Consider the following 18,746-nt stretch of genomic DNA (forward strand, 5'->3'; position numbering starts at 1 on the left):
TTTTTGCAACTACGAGAGACTTTCAACAGGGAAAAGCCTCCAAATAAAAGGTTTTCCCTGATAACGACTTGCTGAAATGGGAGACATGGAGATCAGCAGGATCAGAAGGACATTCAGTTAGGGTCATGTTCACAACTGCTTTATGAGGGGTCACGTATAATTCTTATTAGATCTCTAAGATATCACTGTAAAATGATGTTTGGCTTGTGCTCGTCATTTCACGAGTCCTTAAGAAGAATGCAACAGAGCTCTTAGAATCGTTTTACAAGTTCGCAAACTGTTTCCTATTTTTTTAATCAATGTCTAATAGTAAGCCATATAGTGCAATCAAGTTTGTTTTCCTAGCCAGGTTTACTAATTTTCTTTTTAAAGGTATTTTTTTAAGGTTCACGAGTGTTTTCTCTGTGCACCGCATGCATTCCTGGTGATCGCTGAAGACAAAAGATACCCTAGGACCGAAATTATAAATGTTGGTGCTGGAAATCAAAACTAGGTCCTCTGGAAGAGTGCTCTTAACTGCTGAACCATCTCTCTAGCTCCAGAGTCTACCAACTTTCAATTCAGTTATTCTTGTTTTTTTTATACTATGCTGCCTTCTCAGGCTCTTTTTATACTGTTCTTCCTAAAAGAGACTTTGACCTGGTTGAGACCCTTTATTTATTTGATATTTGCTCATCTTGGCTATCTGAGGAATCTTGAAAGATTCAATTATTGCCATGGCAAAGTATTCTTTATAAAGCTAAGTGGTCAGCCATGCTATAACCTCTTATCTGAGAAAACGATCCATTTTGAAAGGTATTATTCACTCAATAATAATAATAATAATAGAATAATAATAGCTTTGTGAGAACCCCACAAAGCTAAGAACAACTTTACAGGGATTCCATTGCAAACAAAAATTAAATAGATACACTAAAACAGGACAGTATAAAAACGATCAAGACAGCAACTTGGTAATATTAAGTGGATTAAATGGAATATGATGTGCAACTAAACACAATAGTTTGGCGACAACTTGGGCATAGCTTTTACAGAGATGTCTAGTTAGGAGGTGTGTACACAGGTAATACCCAGTCTCTTTAGCCCAACTGCAAAGTCAGAACTCAGCTTTCAGCACGGAGGTAAGTAGAGTTCCTCAAATAAAACCTGTTTGTGCAACAAGCAAATATGCGTTGATGATCCCGTCATCCCTTCACTCTGTTCCAATTTTAATTTTAATGGCATTTAAAAAGTACCAGATTTAGCTGAGGGCAACTTAGAGCTACAAACATCAAGAGAGGATAGGTAAATGAAGAGAGATAGGAAGGGAAAGAGGCATTGTGGTGTAAAGGGGAGAGACGGTCATGAGGTTAAATGATCAGAGAGGGTTCATCTTCCAATAAGCTAAAGCCCAGCAGGGCAGGCAGCATCTCCTGTTTACTAAGTTGTCAAATACAAGAGATTTCCCAGACTTCCTAAAAACAAGTAAATGCAGTGATTAACAGAAAAAGAAACCTACATCAGGACATCATAGACTTAAGGTTGGATACATGTTCAAGCCCTCAAGCAAATTAGAAGTGCTCACAGGAACACTTTTTTGTTTTGTTTAGGGGAACAAAACAAAACAAACAAAAACAATCCATGTGCAACGTAGACAAGGTGGGGCCTAGCGAAGTCCTGTTTTACAGACTCTGTGTCTTTGTCATTCCTTACTAATATTCTAGACTTAAAGACAAGTCTTCTGCTAAAACAGAAGATTTTACCACTAACTGCAGTTACTTCAGATAACTGCAGATGACTCTGTTTTCCAGAAATATCATAAACTTTTATGCATGTAGCTATATCATAAACTTTTATGCATGTAGCTGTGTATATGCAGATGTCATTCTTAATTCCTCCACCTTGTTTGTGTATGTGTGTGTTCATGTGTATATGCATGTGTATGCCTGTGTGTGTGTGTGTGTGTGTGTGTGTGTGTGTGTGTGTGTGTGTAGAAGGTTATTTGAGTAGGTTTGTTCAGTCACAGTCTACCTTAATTTTAAAGACAGAGGTCTCCCAATGAATCTGGAGTTCATGGAGTTAGCTTTATTATCTAGCCAGCAAGTTCTGAGAAGTCTTCTGTCACTGCCTCCTCAGCACTGGAACTAAAGGTTTAAACTGTGATCTCAGATTTCCAAGTTTCACATGAGATTTTAGGGGATCAAAGTAGGTCTTCATGTTACCCCCACAAAGTTGTAAGCTAGTTGACAAATGTATGTACGTGTTTTAACCTAAATTCTTCATTAATGAAGTTATCATGGGTTTCATGCTATTTTTTTAGATGTCCCAAAATGTTCAGATCTAACCTTCCTTATTAATAGATTTTAAAAAAGATTGTAGTTGGGAAACTGCTCCTTTGTCTCAAAATATGTAATTTACAGATGATCTAGTGTAACTATGTACAGGGAAAATGTGGTCCCTCCAGGAAACTTCACGTTCAGGACTGTTACCCCATAGGAAAATGGAGGATGACAGTACCATGTTAAACATTTCTTAGTACATTCCTGAGCCAAGTCCTTGGCGGTGGAAATGTCACAATCATTTTCTGGTGAGAGAACAATTCGAATTAGTGTGAATTTAGCAGGGCCTGAGAGCCTTGTGGGGGTCATCAGACAGTAGTGTGTGCCCTTATTCTATTCAAGTAGGAGTAGATCCCAGGGAACAAGTGCAGTGTGCCTGTCATAATTTCTTCAGCGACAACCACAGTGCTCCCAGAGCCAGCAAAATCTGGTGTAATAACCATCAGAGAGAGGAAAGCAATCTTTGGATTCTCCTTTCAGTTTGTCCTTCAGACTAAGAACAATACAATGCTATAGCTGAACTTCTCCTCCTGTGTCTTGTCTTTCCACCTTTTCCCCTCGACTCACGCATGGTTTATTCAGGCAAGGCTTGGCTCAAATATCCCTTCTTCTCTAAATTTGACTCCCACCTAAAATGTACTTGTTCTCTCTGCTCAATCAGCGCATTTTAGTCTACAGCACTGAACACATAGTCCTATGCTCTAATTATTTGCTTACTGATCTCGTCTCCCTTCCCAAACTATAAAGTCTTTGAGCACAGAGACCATCACTTATATAGAGCCATGAAGGTTAAACACAGCCCAGTTAAAGGTACATCATGGCTATTTGCTTGATACATCAGTCCATTCAGTAAATATTTTTCTGTATACCTACTGTGTGCCAGTTATAGTAGAGGCAATTCATGTTTATCATTCACTACCCCTGATGAAAGAGTCCATGCACAACACCCTCTATTGTATGTCTGCTGTTCAATAAACTCCACATAACTATAATAAGAATAAAGTATATGCCCCAGGAGGAAGATCGCAAGATGTCACAAGAGATTTTTATTTAGAAGAAGAAACACTATTAGCTTCTCAAGGAATTTCCCTAAGGAAATGGTATGGATATCAGAGGCAATCAAGCTTAGCTTAGTTTAAAGAAAATGTACAGTGTGGCGCTTCCGTGACACAGCGTGGTGAAAGAGCTCTAGCAAATCAAGCCTGATTCTTTTTGCCTCAACACTTGACCTTAGAGGTTGAACTTACACTTGACTGAAGCTCCTCTGCTCTTAGACAGAGATCTTAACACATCAGCTACAAGGGTAACAAATGAAGACTGGCAAAGCCCTGCTGCCTCCCCACGGCTACCATGATGAGCTTTCAGGGAAGAAAAACAAAGAAAGAAAAGCAAGCCCATTTTTCTGAGCATGAATGTTACATACTGAAATTTTTGCATTTATTTCAACAAATGAAAAAAAAGGGAAGTATTGGGACTTTCCCATTTAATAAAGATGAAATAATACATGTGCTATATTTTAGACAAGACACACAAACTGTGCGGCTTCTAATTGCAGCTTCCCTACATGCCGGCTGAAAAGCACAAAATCAACCTTTACTTGTGTCTAGTTCCTTGTGACTTCATGGACAATGCATGTTTCCTTTATATTGCACAGCTGAGCAATAAGAGTCTTCATTAGTTATATAGTTAGTGGAGGAAATAGAATAGTTAAGTAGCAAACTCAAGGCCACCCAACAATCTTAAGTCTTGTCTCCCACATTTCATCACACTCAATGATTAGTGGCCATGCATAGTCATTGGTCTTTTTTTTTTTTAAGTAGGTATACCAGCCACTTATTCAACGGAAGCATGTAGGTGTTACCTCTTTAAGGCAGCCCATGAAGTTGTTGCTCACAGGCGAGCCTGGCAAGTCTGCGGTGCTTGGGCTTCCCCCAACGTAGAAGAAGTCATCTGAACCCAGCATGGTGTAGTCCTCTTGAGTGTAGCCTGTTGTGGTAAGGATGCCATCCACAGAGATTGTCACCTGGTAGTGGGACATAGGGGACAAAAAGAAAATCCCAGCAATGACCTTACAATTCTACTAAGAGCCAATGGCTGCCCCTACTTGTGGTTTCACCTCCATTAAGATCTTTGGTGAGGTATCCTTTCTAATTTGGCTTGACTTAGGTAGGTAGGTACAGTCTCGTTCCATTTTCTGGTCTGCCTTCCTATGTCCCAAGCCTACAGTCTTCCCTAGTGGTTAACGGGACAGTGTGTTAGAATGGCTAGGCTGAGTCCCTTGTTCCACCCAGTACATACCTCATTGAGTCAGGCTAGAAAATGGAACCACCCTTAGACGATCTCACTTGTCTCAATTCTCTGCTAAAAATGATTGGTATTTTTTGTCTTATGATTGTTATTTATGGTAGTAATGAAAAACATCAAAGGAGACATTCGACAATGGTATATGTTAGGGGTTGGTCTTTGGTTGTTAGTGGTTTTTTTCCCCCTCTTTTCTTTTCTTTTTTTTTTATTTGTTTCTTCTATGGTTCACACCACACTAACAAACATGCATTCAAGGTAATGAAGGAGAAGGTCGCTGTTCTAACATGTGTCCAGAATGATACATGCTATGGACTACCCCAGGGTACCAACCCCTGCCCTCCCTTAGCTACCACCATCACCAACAGAAGAAAGGACCCAAACTCATAAAAAAGAGAGAGAAACTTTAACAAAAAAAAATGAATGATAAGGCAATGAAAACCAAAGTAAGAATGCCAATGGGGTGATTGGCACCCATACACCCACCATCCACGAGCAGAGGGCGGAGAGAAAAGATAAAGCCTCAGAACATGCACACACCATACACTGACACACCCATGCTGAAATCATCTGGAGCCAAGAAAGAAGGCAGGGGGAAGAATGTAGTTCTGTGGGAAAGGATAAAATAGCAGAAACAAAATTCACGCCACACATGCATGCACTTGAGCAAACTGAAGAAATGGGGAAACAGAATAAAAAGTGGGGGAAATAAAATATTCCAAACTAAAGGGTAACAATGCCCCTGCCTGCTGCCTCCCTCACTGGGAAAGAAAAAAAGAAAAAAGAAAAGAAAAAGTCCAAACCCAACCCCCAAATACATGAAGAATGAGAGGAGGATGGAGATGGGGGTAGGAGGAAGAGTGAATAGAACTCAGTTGATGGTTGGTTGCCAGTTGTTAGTAACATAGAGGTCAGTGGAGGACAGATTGTGATGTTGATGGATGTTCCACGAGACAGGACCATGCCATGCAGTATGTATGGAGAACACAATTGGTGGCACACCCTTTTGGCCACAGTGGGGAAAGAGGTCAAAGAAGAGAGAGGAAGATTATAGGAAGCAGCATCTTTTCCTCCCCAAGATCACCTGAGGCAGCTACAGCTATATAAAGGGACACAGAAAGAGAGAGAAAGAGAGAGAGAGAGAAAGAGAGAGAGACAAAGGAGTGGGTAGGAGACAGAGAAAACAGGAAGAGAGAAGGGGGAAGAAGACATAGAAAAAGGAAGCCCTCACTAGGAATTGCTTTGGAGGTTACAAAGAGGTAAATAAAAATATATCTAATTGAAGAGACTTTCTTTAAAAAAAAAATAACTTTTAGGGGAAAAACAAACAAACAAAAGAAAACTGGAGAAAAGGAACTGTCCCCACCAAACTTGAATAAATAGTATTTTCAGGACAGCGAAGTTTCCTTCTATTTTTTTTTCTTTTTAAAGAAAATGGCTTGCATTTACTTTAACAACCAAAAAAAAAAAAAAAAAGTGAAGAGGAAGAGGGAATAAGTCTAAAGAGGACAAAAGAGGGGTTGGGAGGAAGGGGGAGCAACACACGGCAAACCCAAAAAAAGACAATAAGAATGATATCTACCAGACAATGTAGTTTGTTTACCATAGCGTGTCCGATGCCTGAGTGCTTTGCGGAGAAGGGGGAAGAAAGGAAATTAAAAATTGTGAACAGAACGATTGTTAATTAAAAGAAACTAAAAACAAAGATGAGTCGTTAGGGTGTTAGTATATTAGTCGGTTAGTAAAATGACACATTGCATGAGTGATCTTGTGTTAGTTTTTCAAAAAAAAGGCACCCAACACAGAAAGAGAGTGGGGAAAGACAATGAGACCAGGACTCTATGGAAACTCTTCCTGGGGACTCAGCCACCAGTCATGGTACCGCTCAGACCAAAACCTCACTGCTTAGAATTACTGCCATACTTACTTTCCAGGGCTCTTCTGAATGAATGTTGCCAAAGTCCCCTTCCTGCCCTCTGACAAATGCATACACATTTCCCTCACCCAAATAGACCACTCCACAGGTAGACAAACAGATAACTACATACTAATGCTATGTTAGTATTTGTTTTCACATCTGAATCTAACTACATGGAGCCTCACACAGCAAGGCTGGATTTCACAACATATTTTAGGTCTCCTCAGATTAATCTGTGACCCCATTGATTTTTGTGGAATTGTGAGCCAGAAGGAACATTCTCACATCTCTTTTACTTAGAGTTTATTATGTCTTTGTCATAGGGATCAAAAAGTTACTCTTTACTACCCAATAAAGTTATTAATTTCTTTATTTTGCCAGAATGGGCGGGAAGACACACACCTACATTTCTCTGGAGAATTTCAGTAAGCTTTTAAACAATTTTGTGAATCGGCAGCAGGAAGAATGGTAGATTAAACATGATTAGAAAAGCCCTCACCACAATTAAGCTCCTCCTTGCTGATGATTTCCAAATGCTCAATTGGTAACGCCCTTCGAGCTGGGAGGCTGGAAGGCTGAAACACCTTCCACCTATTTTGTGTAGATGCTTTAGCACAAGTGGCACCCAGAGGTAAAGCAAGTGCTGTGGTAGAGTTTTGACCTTGGAGCCTAAGGAGATGAAGGGCAACTTTTTCCTCTGTGCCGTCACAGGCACACACACATGCAGTCTGGGTTCCAATCCCAGCTATAATGTAAAACAAATACAGGTAATCCATATGTCAAACTTTTCAATCTGAAGTCCTGGTTTCAATCTGAAGTATCTTGGTTAACTCTAAGTTGGCATAAGGACAGAACAACCTACTGGTGGCCACAGGGTTGGAGGTAACAGTTGTTCTGGCCCCTTTGGTAAGGGGTACTCTTATAAAACTCCAGGCCAATTTTTCCCAGATAAATCTTTCCCACCAAAGACATTATATTTTACTTTAAAAAGACAGAGAGAAAGGAAGAGAGAGAGAGAGAAAGAGAGAAAGAAGTGGGTTGCCAACAGTTTGTTATCAAATATTTATGAAGCTATTTACAGTTTATTTGAGAAACAAAGAGGCTTACCATTTTTTCTAATGCATTCTCAGGAACGTAAATGGTTGGTATAAATATTTTAATTGGCAAAATAATAATCTGAGATTATACAATATTAAATTAATTTATTTGTAAAAATCAAATAAAATAAAATCAAACCTCTCCCCCCCCCCGAATTTGGATTTCAATAATTTCAAGTGATACAGGTGTGCCTTTTTTACATGAACTCAAGATTCTCTCTGCTAAGAAATACTCCAAACCCCCAAGAATGCAACAGCTTTAATTAGAATAAGAAACTCCATTTTCCTGCATCCCTGGCAGCAGGCAGAAGTAGTCACCTCTGGGACTGAATGCTCAGCTTGTAAATCATCTGCACGTCACAGCAAATCTAGCACCCAGACCATGGAAGAGCTCATCATCCTTCTGGAACAGAAGGCACTTTGCATATTTAGCCACCACACACGTGGCTGGGGAGCATTGTAATCAGAGTTTGTAAATGCAAGCTGTGATGGAGGAAGGTTAAGTGACTTGTCCAAGGGCACAGAAAGAAGGTGGACCTTCAGAACTTGGAATATATTAAAAACTCTACAGGGTGATTTTTCCCACAGTGCCCCTGGCCAAAATACCACAACTATATCTGAATAATAATTTAACTTATGTGCTCTAGTTTTAAAGGTTTAACTGGGGCCTGATACTCTTGAAAAAGTGTTGATAGTAGGAAAAAAAGTGAGAGTTTTGTGAGCAACTTGGAGTCATTCATGAGTAAGTAGGAAGTGTGTGGGATGGGAGCAAGAAAAGCAAATTGATGAGACCTGTGACCAAAAAAAATGTTACCCAGAACATAAAATTTCCTCTCAGATGGCTAAAGCTCCAACGGTATTTTGGAAATGGCAATCAAAACTGGGAAAAGGTCATAATTCACTTTTTGGTCTGGAGTTCATAACCCATATGCATTAAGTCTGTCTATGTCTACAAATGAAAATTTGATTTGAGAATCTCTGTAAGAAGTTCCTCTGTGTCGCCATGGATGGAGGAAATGAACAAAAGCACTTAAGTATTAGTTATTTGACCTTGAAGGGAAATCATAGAACAGTGATTCACAAAATTTGAATTCCTATGTGGTAAGAATGTTGGGGAGTCTAAATCTTGTGTTACTTGACAAGTTTACTATAAACAGAATGGGATCTTCCAATCAGTTGGCTTCCTTGATATAGTTAAGTATGTAGATGGCTGTTTTGACTATGTGTTCCAGTGTGTGCCAGCCTATGCTGTTTGTTTAGCCTTTCGTAGGAATCATACTTTTATCAAACAGAAAACATAATGCCAACACCTGTCATGTCTTATGCTTCCATGTTTACACAAGACGGCACTATATCAATCATATTGCAGAAGAAAATTTGATAAGCACTTTCTGGAAATTTGCATAGCTTTCTGATTAATAAAGGATGAATGCTGTCCAACCGGGTTTCGTGACAAATTTACAAGGAGAGAAAAAAACAGACTGAAAATAGTAACATGAAAAAAGGCAATCTCAGCACAGACCTTGGCTTTGGTGGGAAATGCTTTTCTTTTGCTGATGTGTACTGATAAGGTTTGATTATTATCATTACTAGCAATGGAATGGAAAACAGCACTGGCTGGCTCGGGCTGGCTCGGGCTTTCGGGACGTGGTGTCACCTGACAGAGTTGCCTGCTTAGAATCCACAAGCGATGGGAGTTCTCAGGCACACACAGCATCAGGAAAGCTGCTCCACAGTTGACATTTTTTATTTGGGTGCTTCCACTTGCCAGGCAACTGAAGAGTCTCGGAGGTAGAGACAAGGGCAGTGAGGTAGGACCACAGCGTCAGGGAACAGAGAAACATGAATTCAGAAAGATCCTGGCTAGTCAATTCTAAGGCTAGAGGTTCACATAACAGTAAAATAGATATATAAACAAAAGTGGGAGGGATGGTAAATTAATAGGAGAGGAGAATAAAAGAAATATTTTTTTTTTCCTGGAGGGAATTATAATCATGACATCATGGCAATGGCTAACTTAATTTAAAAAACAAAACAAAACAACATATACTCGAAGAATGAGGACAATCCATCAAGCTGTGGAAACAAAATGCTGTCCCTAATTGAATTTAACAACAATATGCTAAGATTCGAAAGTAATTAAGAAAATGATAAAAGGAAAGCAGACTAAAAAGGATGGAAGTACTTATCATTTTTATTATCTATACAGCTAACTTTTTTTTCTTAAATAACAAGGACAAATGGGGAATTGAAGTATGAGGAGAAAAATAGTTTAATCATTTTTCCTTGCGAAATTTAAAAAAAAAAAACTTGAAGAAAGTTATACTTTGACAAATCTCCACCCAGATCCCTAGCCTTCACCACCTCACCAGTCACCTGCCTCACAGTGTCTGCCTAAGATGGGCCTTCCAGGTCTGCTGTTCCCCGGCCATTACCTGCCGAAGATTGCGTGTCACTTTGACATCATGCCAGGCGTTGTCGTTGAATTTCCCGTTCACTGGCTCCACAATGGCCTCAAAGGCCCCAGACCCCAGGTTAATGACCAAGGAGACCGCACCATCCTTCAGAGCCAGGTTAACATAGTCGGCTGACTTGCCCGTGTGGAGGATGAGCCCGTTGCGTTGCCAGGTCTTAAAGGAAAGGGTGATTTCATCGCTGCTGCTCTGGATCGGATTCTGGGACAGGTCATAGCACAGATACTCTGAGCCTCGGAAAGTGGCCACGTTCTCCTCTCGAGCTGTAGGTAAAGATAAGGACAAAGTGGTCATGTGTTGAGAAGCAAGAATCTACTCTAGGCAGCTCCTACTTAACTCCGGAAAACAGAAGAGCTGACCACAGAGAAACTATGTGTCTCCACAACAGAGGGAAAAACAAAACCAAACAAACAAAAACAGTTCAAGGGAGTGGGCTTCCTTTCCTTCAAACGTTCTGGAAGAAAGACCTGAGAATAAAATTTATTCAAAATGGTCAAGCGAGGCTCCCTTTGCCTTTGCTTCAGTGATGGTATTTAAATGCTTATAATAGATCTGGTTCAGAATAGATAACTAACCATCCTTTCTGACAAAGGACTCCTTAGCTCTCTGTACCTTTTATTAAACAATAACTTAAAATCAATTAAATTAAAAGATTTTTGGCTTTGATTTCCATTCATCAGGAACCTAGCTAACTGTGATTTATATGGTAAAATCTGGAGCCCCATAGAACATGGCTGGGTTATTAAGTAGAAGATTGGACTAGACGAGGTGATAAGTCCAGTGAAGGAAAGAGCACAGCACAGTAAAGTTTTGGCCTGAAAGCAATACAACCCTTAGACTCAAGCAAAGAGGTCTTGTGCTCTGGGCAGATGAAAGGCTTCACCTCAGAATGCCCCTTCCTGATCGGAACTTGCTTTCTATACAACCTTATCCCCCAAACTGGAGAAACAGACCAAGACAGGATTCCAGCCCAATCTATATACTCCTGCAAGAACACATTTCAAGTTCTGACACCTATTCCCTAGTCAAAGCCTGTTTGAGTAGGTGTCTTCTCTAGAACCATGATTTTCTGAAATTAAAACATGATGCTGGTGTCTGTTTCTACATCAGTAGACAAAGCTTGCCATGTCACTTGGGGTGTCCACATGCGTTAATCCTAGATACCTTGTAAGAGAGAGCTGAATGGAGGAAGAGAATTAGGGAAGGTCATGGGCTAAGGAGCAGTCTGGTGGCATGTTCTCCCTGCAGCAGTTTTTCCCAAGGAGTCAAAAAAAAAAAAAAAAAGTTAAACTTGAACCTGGACCTCCAGGTAGATATGAACGTCTTTTCAACTTAAGGAAACTGGAGATAGCTAAGTTGATCAATTTGCACATTATTTGATTCACAATTTTGGCACACAGCACATGAACTTCCATGTGTCTTCTTGCTAGGCAAACTCAGAATGTTTGATTTCATATCAGATTCAGTCAACTGCTATTTAAAAGCACTTAAGTAATAATAGAAAATTGGCAATAAGATACTCATAGACATGCAGTTTCCTTTTAAAGATTAGGGATACAGACTGAGGTTGGGAAAATTCTGTTTTCCCTTGGCTAAACTACATTTCAACCTTAGGAGCCAAAACCAAATTCACCTCAGCCTAGGTCCATACACAAATTACTTAAGCAAAACAAAACAACAAAACACATACTTTCTATTCACACGGTAATAAAATGAAGTAGAACAGTCACTCTCACTATGTTGAGAGACAAAAAAAGAAAAAAAAACCCACTATAAATAGTTAAATTAATCATAGCGTCACAACACCATGAAATCAGGAATTCAAAATATAAATGCTAGAGGGTTGAAGAAGAGATGAAGTTTCTTCTGCATGCTACACAGTGGCTCAATGGCGTGTCTACCTGCATATTTCTGTGCACTTACAGTCATAGCAAAGGTACCTGCTTACATATAGACGGCTAAACTGCAGCAAATATATGTGTGTGTCTACCCATATATGTGTATGTGTTTGTGTGTCCAGCCATTTATATGTTCATTCGTTTACGTGTGTATGTATGTCCATATATAATTACAATATACGTCATATATATATATATATATAATAAGCAAACTAGTAACACGTGGCACTCATTTATGTCTGTTGCATTTTCTCAAAAATAGCCCCAAAATGTCAGGAAACAGAAACTTGACACCGTCTGTGTGTTTGAAATATACTCAATCTAATTTCTCTTGCCCTGTCTACTGTCATGATCTCTTCTCTCATTTGTGATGAGTGAAGAAACATATTTGTTAAAATGCAACTAGACAACAGACCTGGACATGACTCCAAATGAGAACAGGTGACAATTAGGAGCAACTGTCACACCTCAGCTCTTTCTCTACAGAGAAAGACAATACTCATAACTGCAGTGTGGTCCTTGGTGCTACATGTGGCAAACTAGTTGGCATCTTCTGTGAAAACCCGAGTTATGCACTGTCCACTGAACTAGGATGGATGAGCGAGGAGAACAATTCAGAGCTTATCGTAATCATGGGGGACCCTTCAAGGAGGAAACCCTTGACACAAAGCAGCAATTACCGGGATGTTATTTAATGTGCCAGACCATGCTTAATATCTCTCATATAATTAGAGGAAGGGATCTGTCAAGATAATAAATTGTCAAGTTATAAGGTATTTTAGGGGTTGTCTGATTTAATGCCTTTATTTTATTAATGAAAACAAATTGATAACTAGGAATGAGTGAGTGTTCAAGATGACACAGTGTGTGATAAACAGGACTTGAAGGACCCTTGGACTTTGCTTATCCCTGTAACCCATCACTCAGAACGTGCCACCTGCTCCCAATGGCTTCTCTAGGGCTCCAAGTGAGTCCATGGAGTTGTGGACTTGTGAAACAAACTGACACTAGCAAAGTGGGCCCCAAACTGACTCCTCTCTCCCAAGGTTAACCACATGTGCTCACCAAAAGAAATGTTTCCTTTTCCCCTGTGAATTCTGAGTATATTTAAAATAATATTTTTTTAATGTAGAAGGCTATAAAAGGAAAAACAAATGGAGGCATTACCACAGAAGAGAGAATGCCACAATAAATAAATAATATACAAAACCATTGTGAGAAGGAAAATGACTATGCAAATTACATGCTTATTTATGCTGGTGTCCCAAGGAAAATTTTATGTATCCAAGTGTCTTCCATGGGACATATCTAATGGATATTTTTAAAGCAATTCAGAGTCTTCCTGAACTCTCTACTTAATGGTGCATATGTTCAATTTACCTCTTTTCTGGGCCAAAAGGGTATTAGGAATAGTATCAACCCAACTGCCCAGATAGCTCATTCCAGCAGGGGTCCACTAAAACAAAAGACAGCTGAAGGTCTTCTCAGAATCATATTCTAGATCAGCAAACTTATTTCAGTCTTAATTCCTGAGATTTATTCTTCCTGGGTTTTGAGAAGAGAGACCTGACAATGCATGCCCCAATCCCTCAGATCAAATAAGGGCTAAGAAGGAGACAGAGAAGGACTTTCAGAAAATCATCCTGTTGCACACCCTCACAGTGGAGATTATTTTTCTCCTAAAACCCCGACCGATATTAATTTGTTCCAGTAGCTGAGACTCAGGCATATTCTTATCACCTGGAAAACCATACTGGGCTGACAGTCAACATAACCAAAAGGCAGAACCCGATAGTGACAAACTATCCTTCTGAGTTGATTCAATTCTCCAAAGCCTCCATCAGAAAAAAAAAAAAAGACAACAGTGCCCCAAATTCATTTCCTATCCATGATGTTTACAGTGAGACGGGAGTTGAAAAGACAATGCAGTCACCTTGTATGTATCCAGGCTAAACAGGTGGAGAAAATGAATGCAGCGGATTACACAACACCGCACACAGCAGCTTAGCCTACAGCTAAGGCTTGGCAAGAGAGGAGTCACTAACACGGCTAATGGGCTGTTGAGATCCATGTAAATGATATCACGCCAAAGTTTACTATCTGTTGTGTGAGTCTTACAAGAAAAATGTTACTGTCACTGTGTGAAAAGCAGAGCTCAATTCCGTACAACAGCGAATCATTTAGCCATTATTTGTAAGTGTCCAATTGATTAAACACTAGATGGAATCTAGGTATGTATAGCTGGAAGTTTTAAATCAGTTCATGTAAGATACGTGAGGTACTGATCTTTCAAAGAGCTTGCTAATCGAAGTCCTGAAATATACATAGCATTATCAAGCATTTATTCAATTCCGTTCTCTACAATTCAAAAATAGAAAGCATCCAACTAGTGATTCATAGAATAATAACTCTTGGAGAAATTGCAAAGTAATTTAAAATACACAGTGTAATATTTTCTTACGGTGAAGCACAAGACATGTGGCTTTATGGCTTGGTGTCTTATCATCCCAACTATGTCCATAGATCAAGATACAAACACACACACACATGCATACTCACGGATACACACACTCACACAATGTGTGTGTATAGACAGGTTGATGATAGACAGACAGACAGACAGTCCAATCATCAGTCCCTGGGAATTGCTGAACATTATTTTTTGGTGTGTGGTTTAGTTTTGACGCATGGGTTCATGAGAGCCTCTCACTCACAATGTAGCCAAAGATAGAAAGGCCTTCTACCTTTCTACCTGCTCTTTCTACCTCCATCTCCACAGTGCTATGGTAACAAGACAACGCATATCAAGCACGGCCCGTTGCAGGTTTTTTTACTAATAGGAATGAAAACAGCTCAATTTTTCCTGCTAAAAGATTGCACAAAAATTTTTCAAAACACATTTGAACATCTTTCACAGATGTTCCCTAGATTGGCTCAGTCTATTCATCAATATAATTCATGGAGTAGAGTTTACATCATATTGGGAAAAAAAATAGAAGGACGCAAACTACTCCTAGCAGAAACCACTAAGGAAAGTGTTATGGTGTTGAGGAGGAGCCACTGAAATGAGAAACATGTTGGGTCTGAGCGAAAAGGGACTCGGAGCCATTTTGGAAGCAGACACAGTTTTCTGCATGTGTCCCATATTTCCAAATGCTTTCTTAACTGTTACATGCCTTCTCTCAGCAGCCAGGAGACCATGTTGATGTGTTTACACCAATGTGGTGACATAGAGACACCAGGAGAAGGCAGAGGTGCAGAAAATTTGGACAGATTACCGGAGACAGTAGGAAGTAGCACTTGCAAGCCCCAAAGTACTGGGATTGATACTCAGTTCACTGCTTTTGCTATTCTAGCCCAGCTTCAATGTGCCTCAGATTCTCAGGACAGGTGCAGAATCCGACTGTGGGAGGTACTACAGCTGAGGGAAGTTCAACCTGTCAAAGGGTGATATCGGTGATGGTAACAGGGGAAGGACCACCCAGGCAGGAGGAATCCAAACAAGGAAGATGAAGTTTCCTCTAAATTCTCTAGTGGAAAAAAAAAAAGTCAGACACTTGAAAAAGCTTATTAAAATGCAGCCCCCCCTCTGGAGTGGCTAAAACCAGTGGCCCTGAGCTGAACACCTGCTGTGCTCCAGACAGCTAGTGGAGCCAGCCCTCCTCATAATGAACCTCGGAGATGAAACTGTGCACATCATGCCATCCTTTGTCCTTCAAATTGGCCTCATACAGCCTTGCAGTACCTCAGTCTGCATGGATGCAAAGATAACCCTGGCTGCCCATCCTGGCTTGGCCCACCCAGAACTAATGAGGCACAAAAACACATGGGCTGTTGCTGCCCTCCCTACTAGACAAAGGGCTGGCCTGGGGCCTCAGCCTGGTCTGCAGTCTCATTTCGTCCAGCTTCACAAACAGCAGAGGCCATGTGAGGCTTCCCCCCAGTGTCCACAACGGGAAGCAATGGCTTCCCTAGTTGTGAATTCACAGATCATTCTGCTTCTCAGCCACTGCTTCTCGAGCCTTGAGAAAGGCAAATGATGCAAGGGATCCAAGGGAAACACAGTGCAGGGACAGAACAGTTGACAAATTTACAAGAATTCTGCCTGCTCCTGGGGGGAGAAGAGATGGCACGAATGGAACAGGACTTCACATCTACTCAGCTCTGAAAGGTGCCCTGGGCTCAAACAGGCAAATCAGCAGGAGCACAAGTATGATCAGGCTTTGGGCAATTCTGTTCTCTTTCCACGCAACATGCTAAAGAATCAACATAAGAACCAGAATACCTCACTCTAAAGGCCTTTGAGGGCTGTGAGCCAGTACAATACCCAAATTGTCAGTTTGGCTCTATATGGATCATATTTGCAAAATGAAAAGAAAGTAAAACTCCTTGCTAAACTGATGTTTACTAGGAATCACCTAACTGGAAATACCACTCAAATCTGAGAAGAAATAGATTCTCATGTCAGTCTAAAGACAAAAGACTCATGGGGCTGCACTTCCTGTTGAACCTGAAAGTTGTGTCTGATTATGTCCCCTCACAATATATTTTAAGGTCAAACAAAGCATGAAGACAGACCCAACTCCAGAGCCATTCCCCCTTCCAAAAGAAAAACACTGGAATCCTTTCCTGCCACATCCCATCATGCACAGGTATTTTCAGAGCACAGGGTACAAGCAGGCAGTATTTGTGTCACCATGTACAAGCCACACTACAAAGGAAAGCACATAGGAAACCTGGCCTCCTCAGGCCGTTTCCAACCCCTATCCTCAGACTATTCTTCCTGGCAGTGGAGAAATAAATGGACTTTTGCACACTGCCTGGGTCACTCACCAGCCTGCAGAGGCTTCTTGAAAGTGATGAGAAGGAAAACAGTAAATCAAGTTGTCACTTAGAAAATAAACAGCCAGCATCCTGGTGAGGAGAGCTTCCCCAGTCTATGAAAGAATGGCCTGGAAAACCACGCTTCAGTGAAATCACTAGAAAGCTAATGGCATCCTGAAGCCCGTGCTGTTCTCAACTGCATTATAATACATTGAAATTTTTGTTCATCTCTGTAAGGAATAAAGGGTCGCAGGTGTGCCCTGTGCTGGTGATGTACCAAATGTACATAAGTCCCAGGAGAGAGAAATATTTAGGTGCTTTTTACAAAGAAGAAAATCCCTAAAGCTAAATTGTTTAGAATGTCTGTCGAGTGCCAGCGACTTACATGCTCACACTAATGGGATATCTCACAGAGTTGCACTATTAATTGGATGCATGGGTTGTAGACCTTGTATTGGAGGCAGTGGATCTGACCATGAGCTTCACCATTTGCTGCAATCTACAGGAATTTAGCTTTACCTTAGGTCTTCTAATTGTTTATTTGTTAATCTTTCTGTTGAACTTAGCCAGTGTATACAATTTGTACGGTTGATATGAGGTAAGTGTTACACTTAGAGTTTGATAGGACCCCCCACTGTCGCATGTCTTCAATGTTTAGTCTCCAGGTGATAGTGCTGTTTCAGAAGTGTGGGTAGGGACTCTGGGACCCTTAGGAGATGTAAGCCTATCTGGCTCAAGTAGGCTGCTGGTAGGAGGTCTTTGAAAGGTATACCAGCTTCCTGGTTTGTGTCATGCTCGCTGCTTCCTGGTCTGCCAAGAGGTGAGCGGCCTTGGTCACACATTCAAGCTGCCATGAATTGTGCTATCCTACTATGCCTTTTCCACCGTGAAAGACAGAGATCCTTACAAACAGGAGATAAAATAAGTATTTTATTCCTTAAATCATTTGTGTCAAGTATTTTGGGTACAACCACACAAAAATAACTAATACAGCATGAAGACCACCAAGCCCTTGGCTCAGTTCCCAGTCTTAGAAAAATTAGCTCTCGCGGCTGTTGAGAATGTAAGCACAAACACGTAATTACAATTCAATATGAGGAGTATGTCATAGCTGATACAGGCACATGTGAGACGGTATCACAGATCATGAGTCCTTGTCGAAGATTACATTTTAGCTGTTTTGAGTTCACTTATAAAAGGATAAATGGAATGGTAGTCATGAGAAACACCATGTTTGTGAGTGTGGTCCTTAAGAAAGCATAGGTGTTCAGGGGCTGATGAAAAGTTCAGTGGCCGCTTCAGGGGACATCTGTGCATGGTTTATGAGATGGTATGGGGCCACAATCTCCTAGCCCTGGGGATGTGAAATTAGCAGAGAAAATCTTTCACGCCTTAACGACTGCTAAGTAGCTCCATTCTATTTATCTGAGATTCACACAGAGGACAGATAGCTACTGAGGTGAGAGGGCTTGAGAAGACATTGCCAAAGAAGAAAGGATCTTGTTTAAAAAAAAAAAAAAAAAAAACGAAAAAAAACCAGTTGTGAAGCCCATTGAGTTACATATGACTGACCATCTGCCACTAATAGTTTATGGAACATCCTGTATGTTTTGTTTTCCTTTAGCCACCAGAATGCATGTGAGTAAAAACCAATTATATATTTTCTTTTTTTAATTTACTTATTTTTTTATTCACTTTACATCCTGGTTGTAGCCGTATCATTTCTCCCCTTCCTGTCCCTCCCTCCCTCCCTCTATTCTTCAGAAAATGAGAGTTCCCTTTCCCATCCACCCCAGCTCATCAAGTTACACTAGTACTGAGCATGTGCTCTTCCCCTCTGGCCTGTAAGGCAGTCCTGCCAGGGGAAAGTGATCAAAATAACTGGAAAGTGAGTCCTTGTCCAATACAGTCCCCAC

At 40.6% G+C, this 18,746-nt stretch overlaps 1 protein-coding gene across 1 annotated transcript in view; it reads right to left on the bottom strand.

Moving 5' to 3' along the window:
• Nrxn3 (neurexin 3) overlaps positions 1–18,746 on the bottom strand; it is a 1,537,891-nt gene that overhangs the window by 1,074,305 nt on the left and 444,840 nt on the right. Inside the window, exons 5-6 of the mRNA XM_055593211.1 lie at positions 10,070–10,371; positions 4,180–4,341 (exon numbers count right to left, since the gene is read on the bottom strand). Coding sequence (XP_055449186.1) covers positions 4,180–4,341; positions 10,070–10,371 — 464 coding nt within the window. The remainder of the gene's footprint in view (positions 1–4,179; positions 4,342–10,069; positions 10,372–18,746) is intronic.

Source organism: Psammomys obesus, unplaced genomic scaffold, assembly GCF_907164565.1.
Source record: "Psammomys obesus unplaced genomic scaffold, mPsaObe1.curated_primary_1811, whole genome shotgun sequence".
Taxonomy (NCBI): domain Eukaryota; kingdom Metazoa; phylum Chordata; class Mammalia; order Rodentia; family Muridae; genus Psammomys; species Psammomys obesus.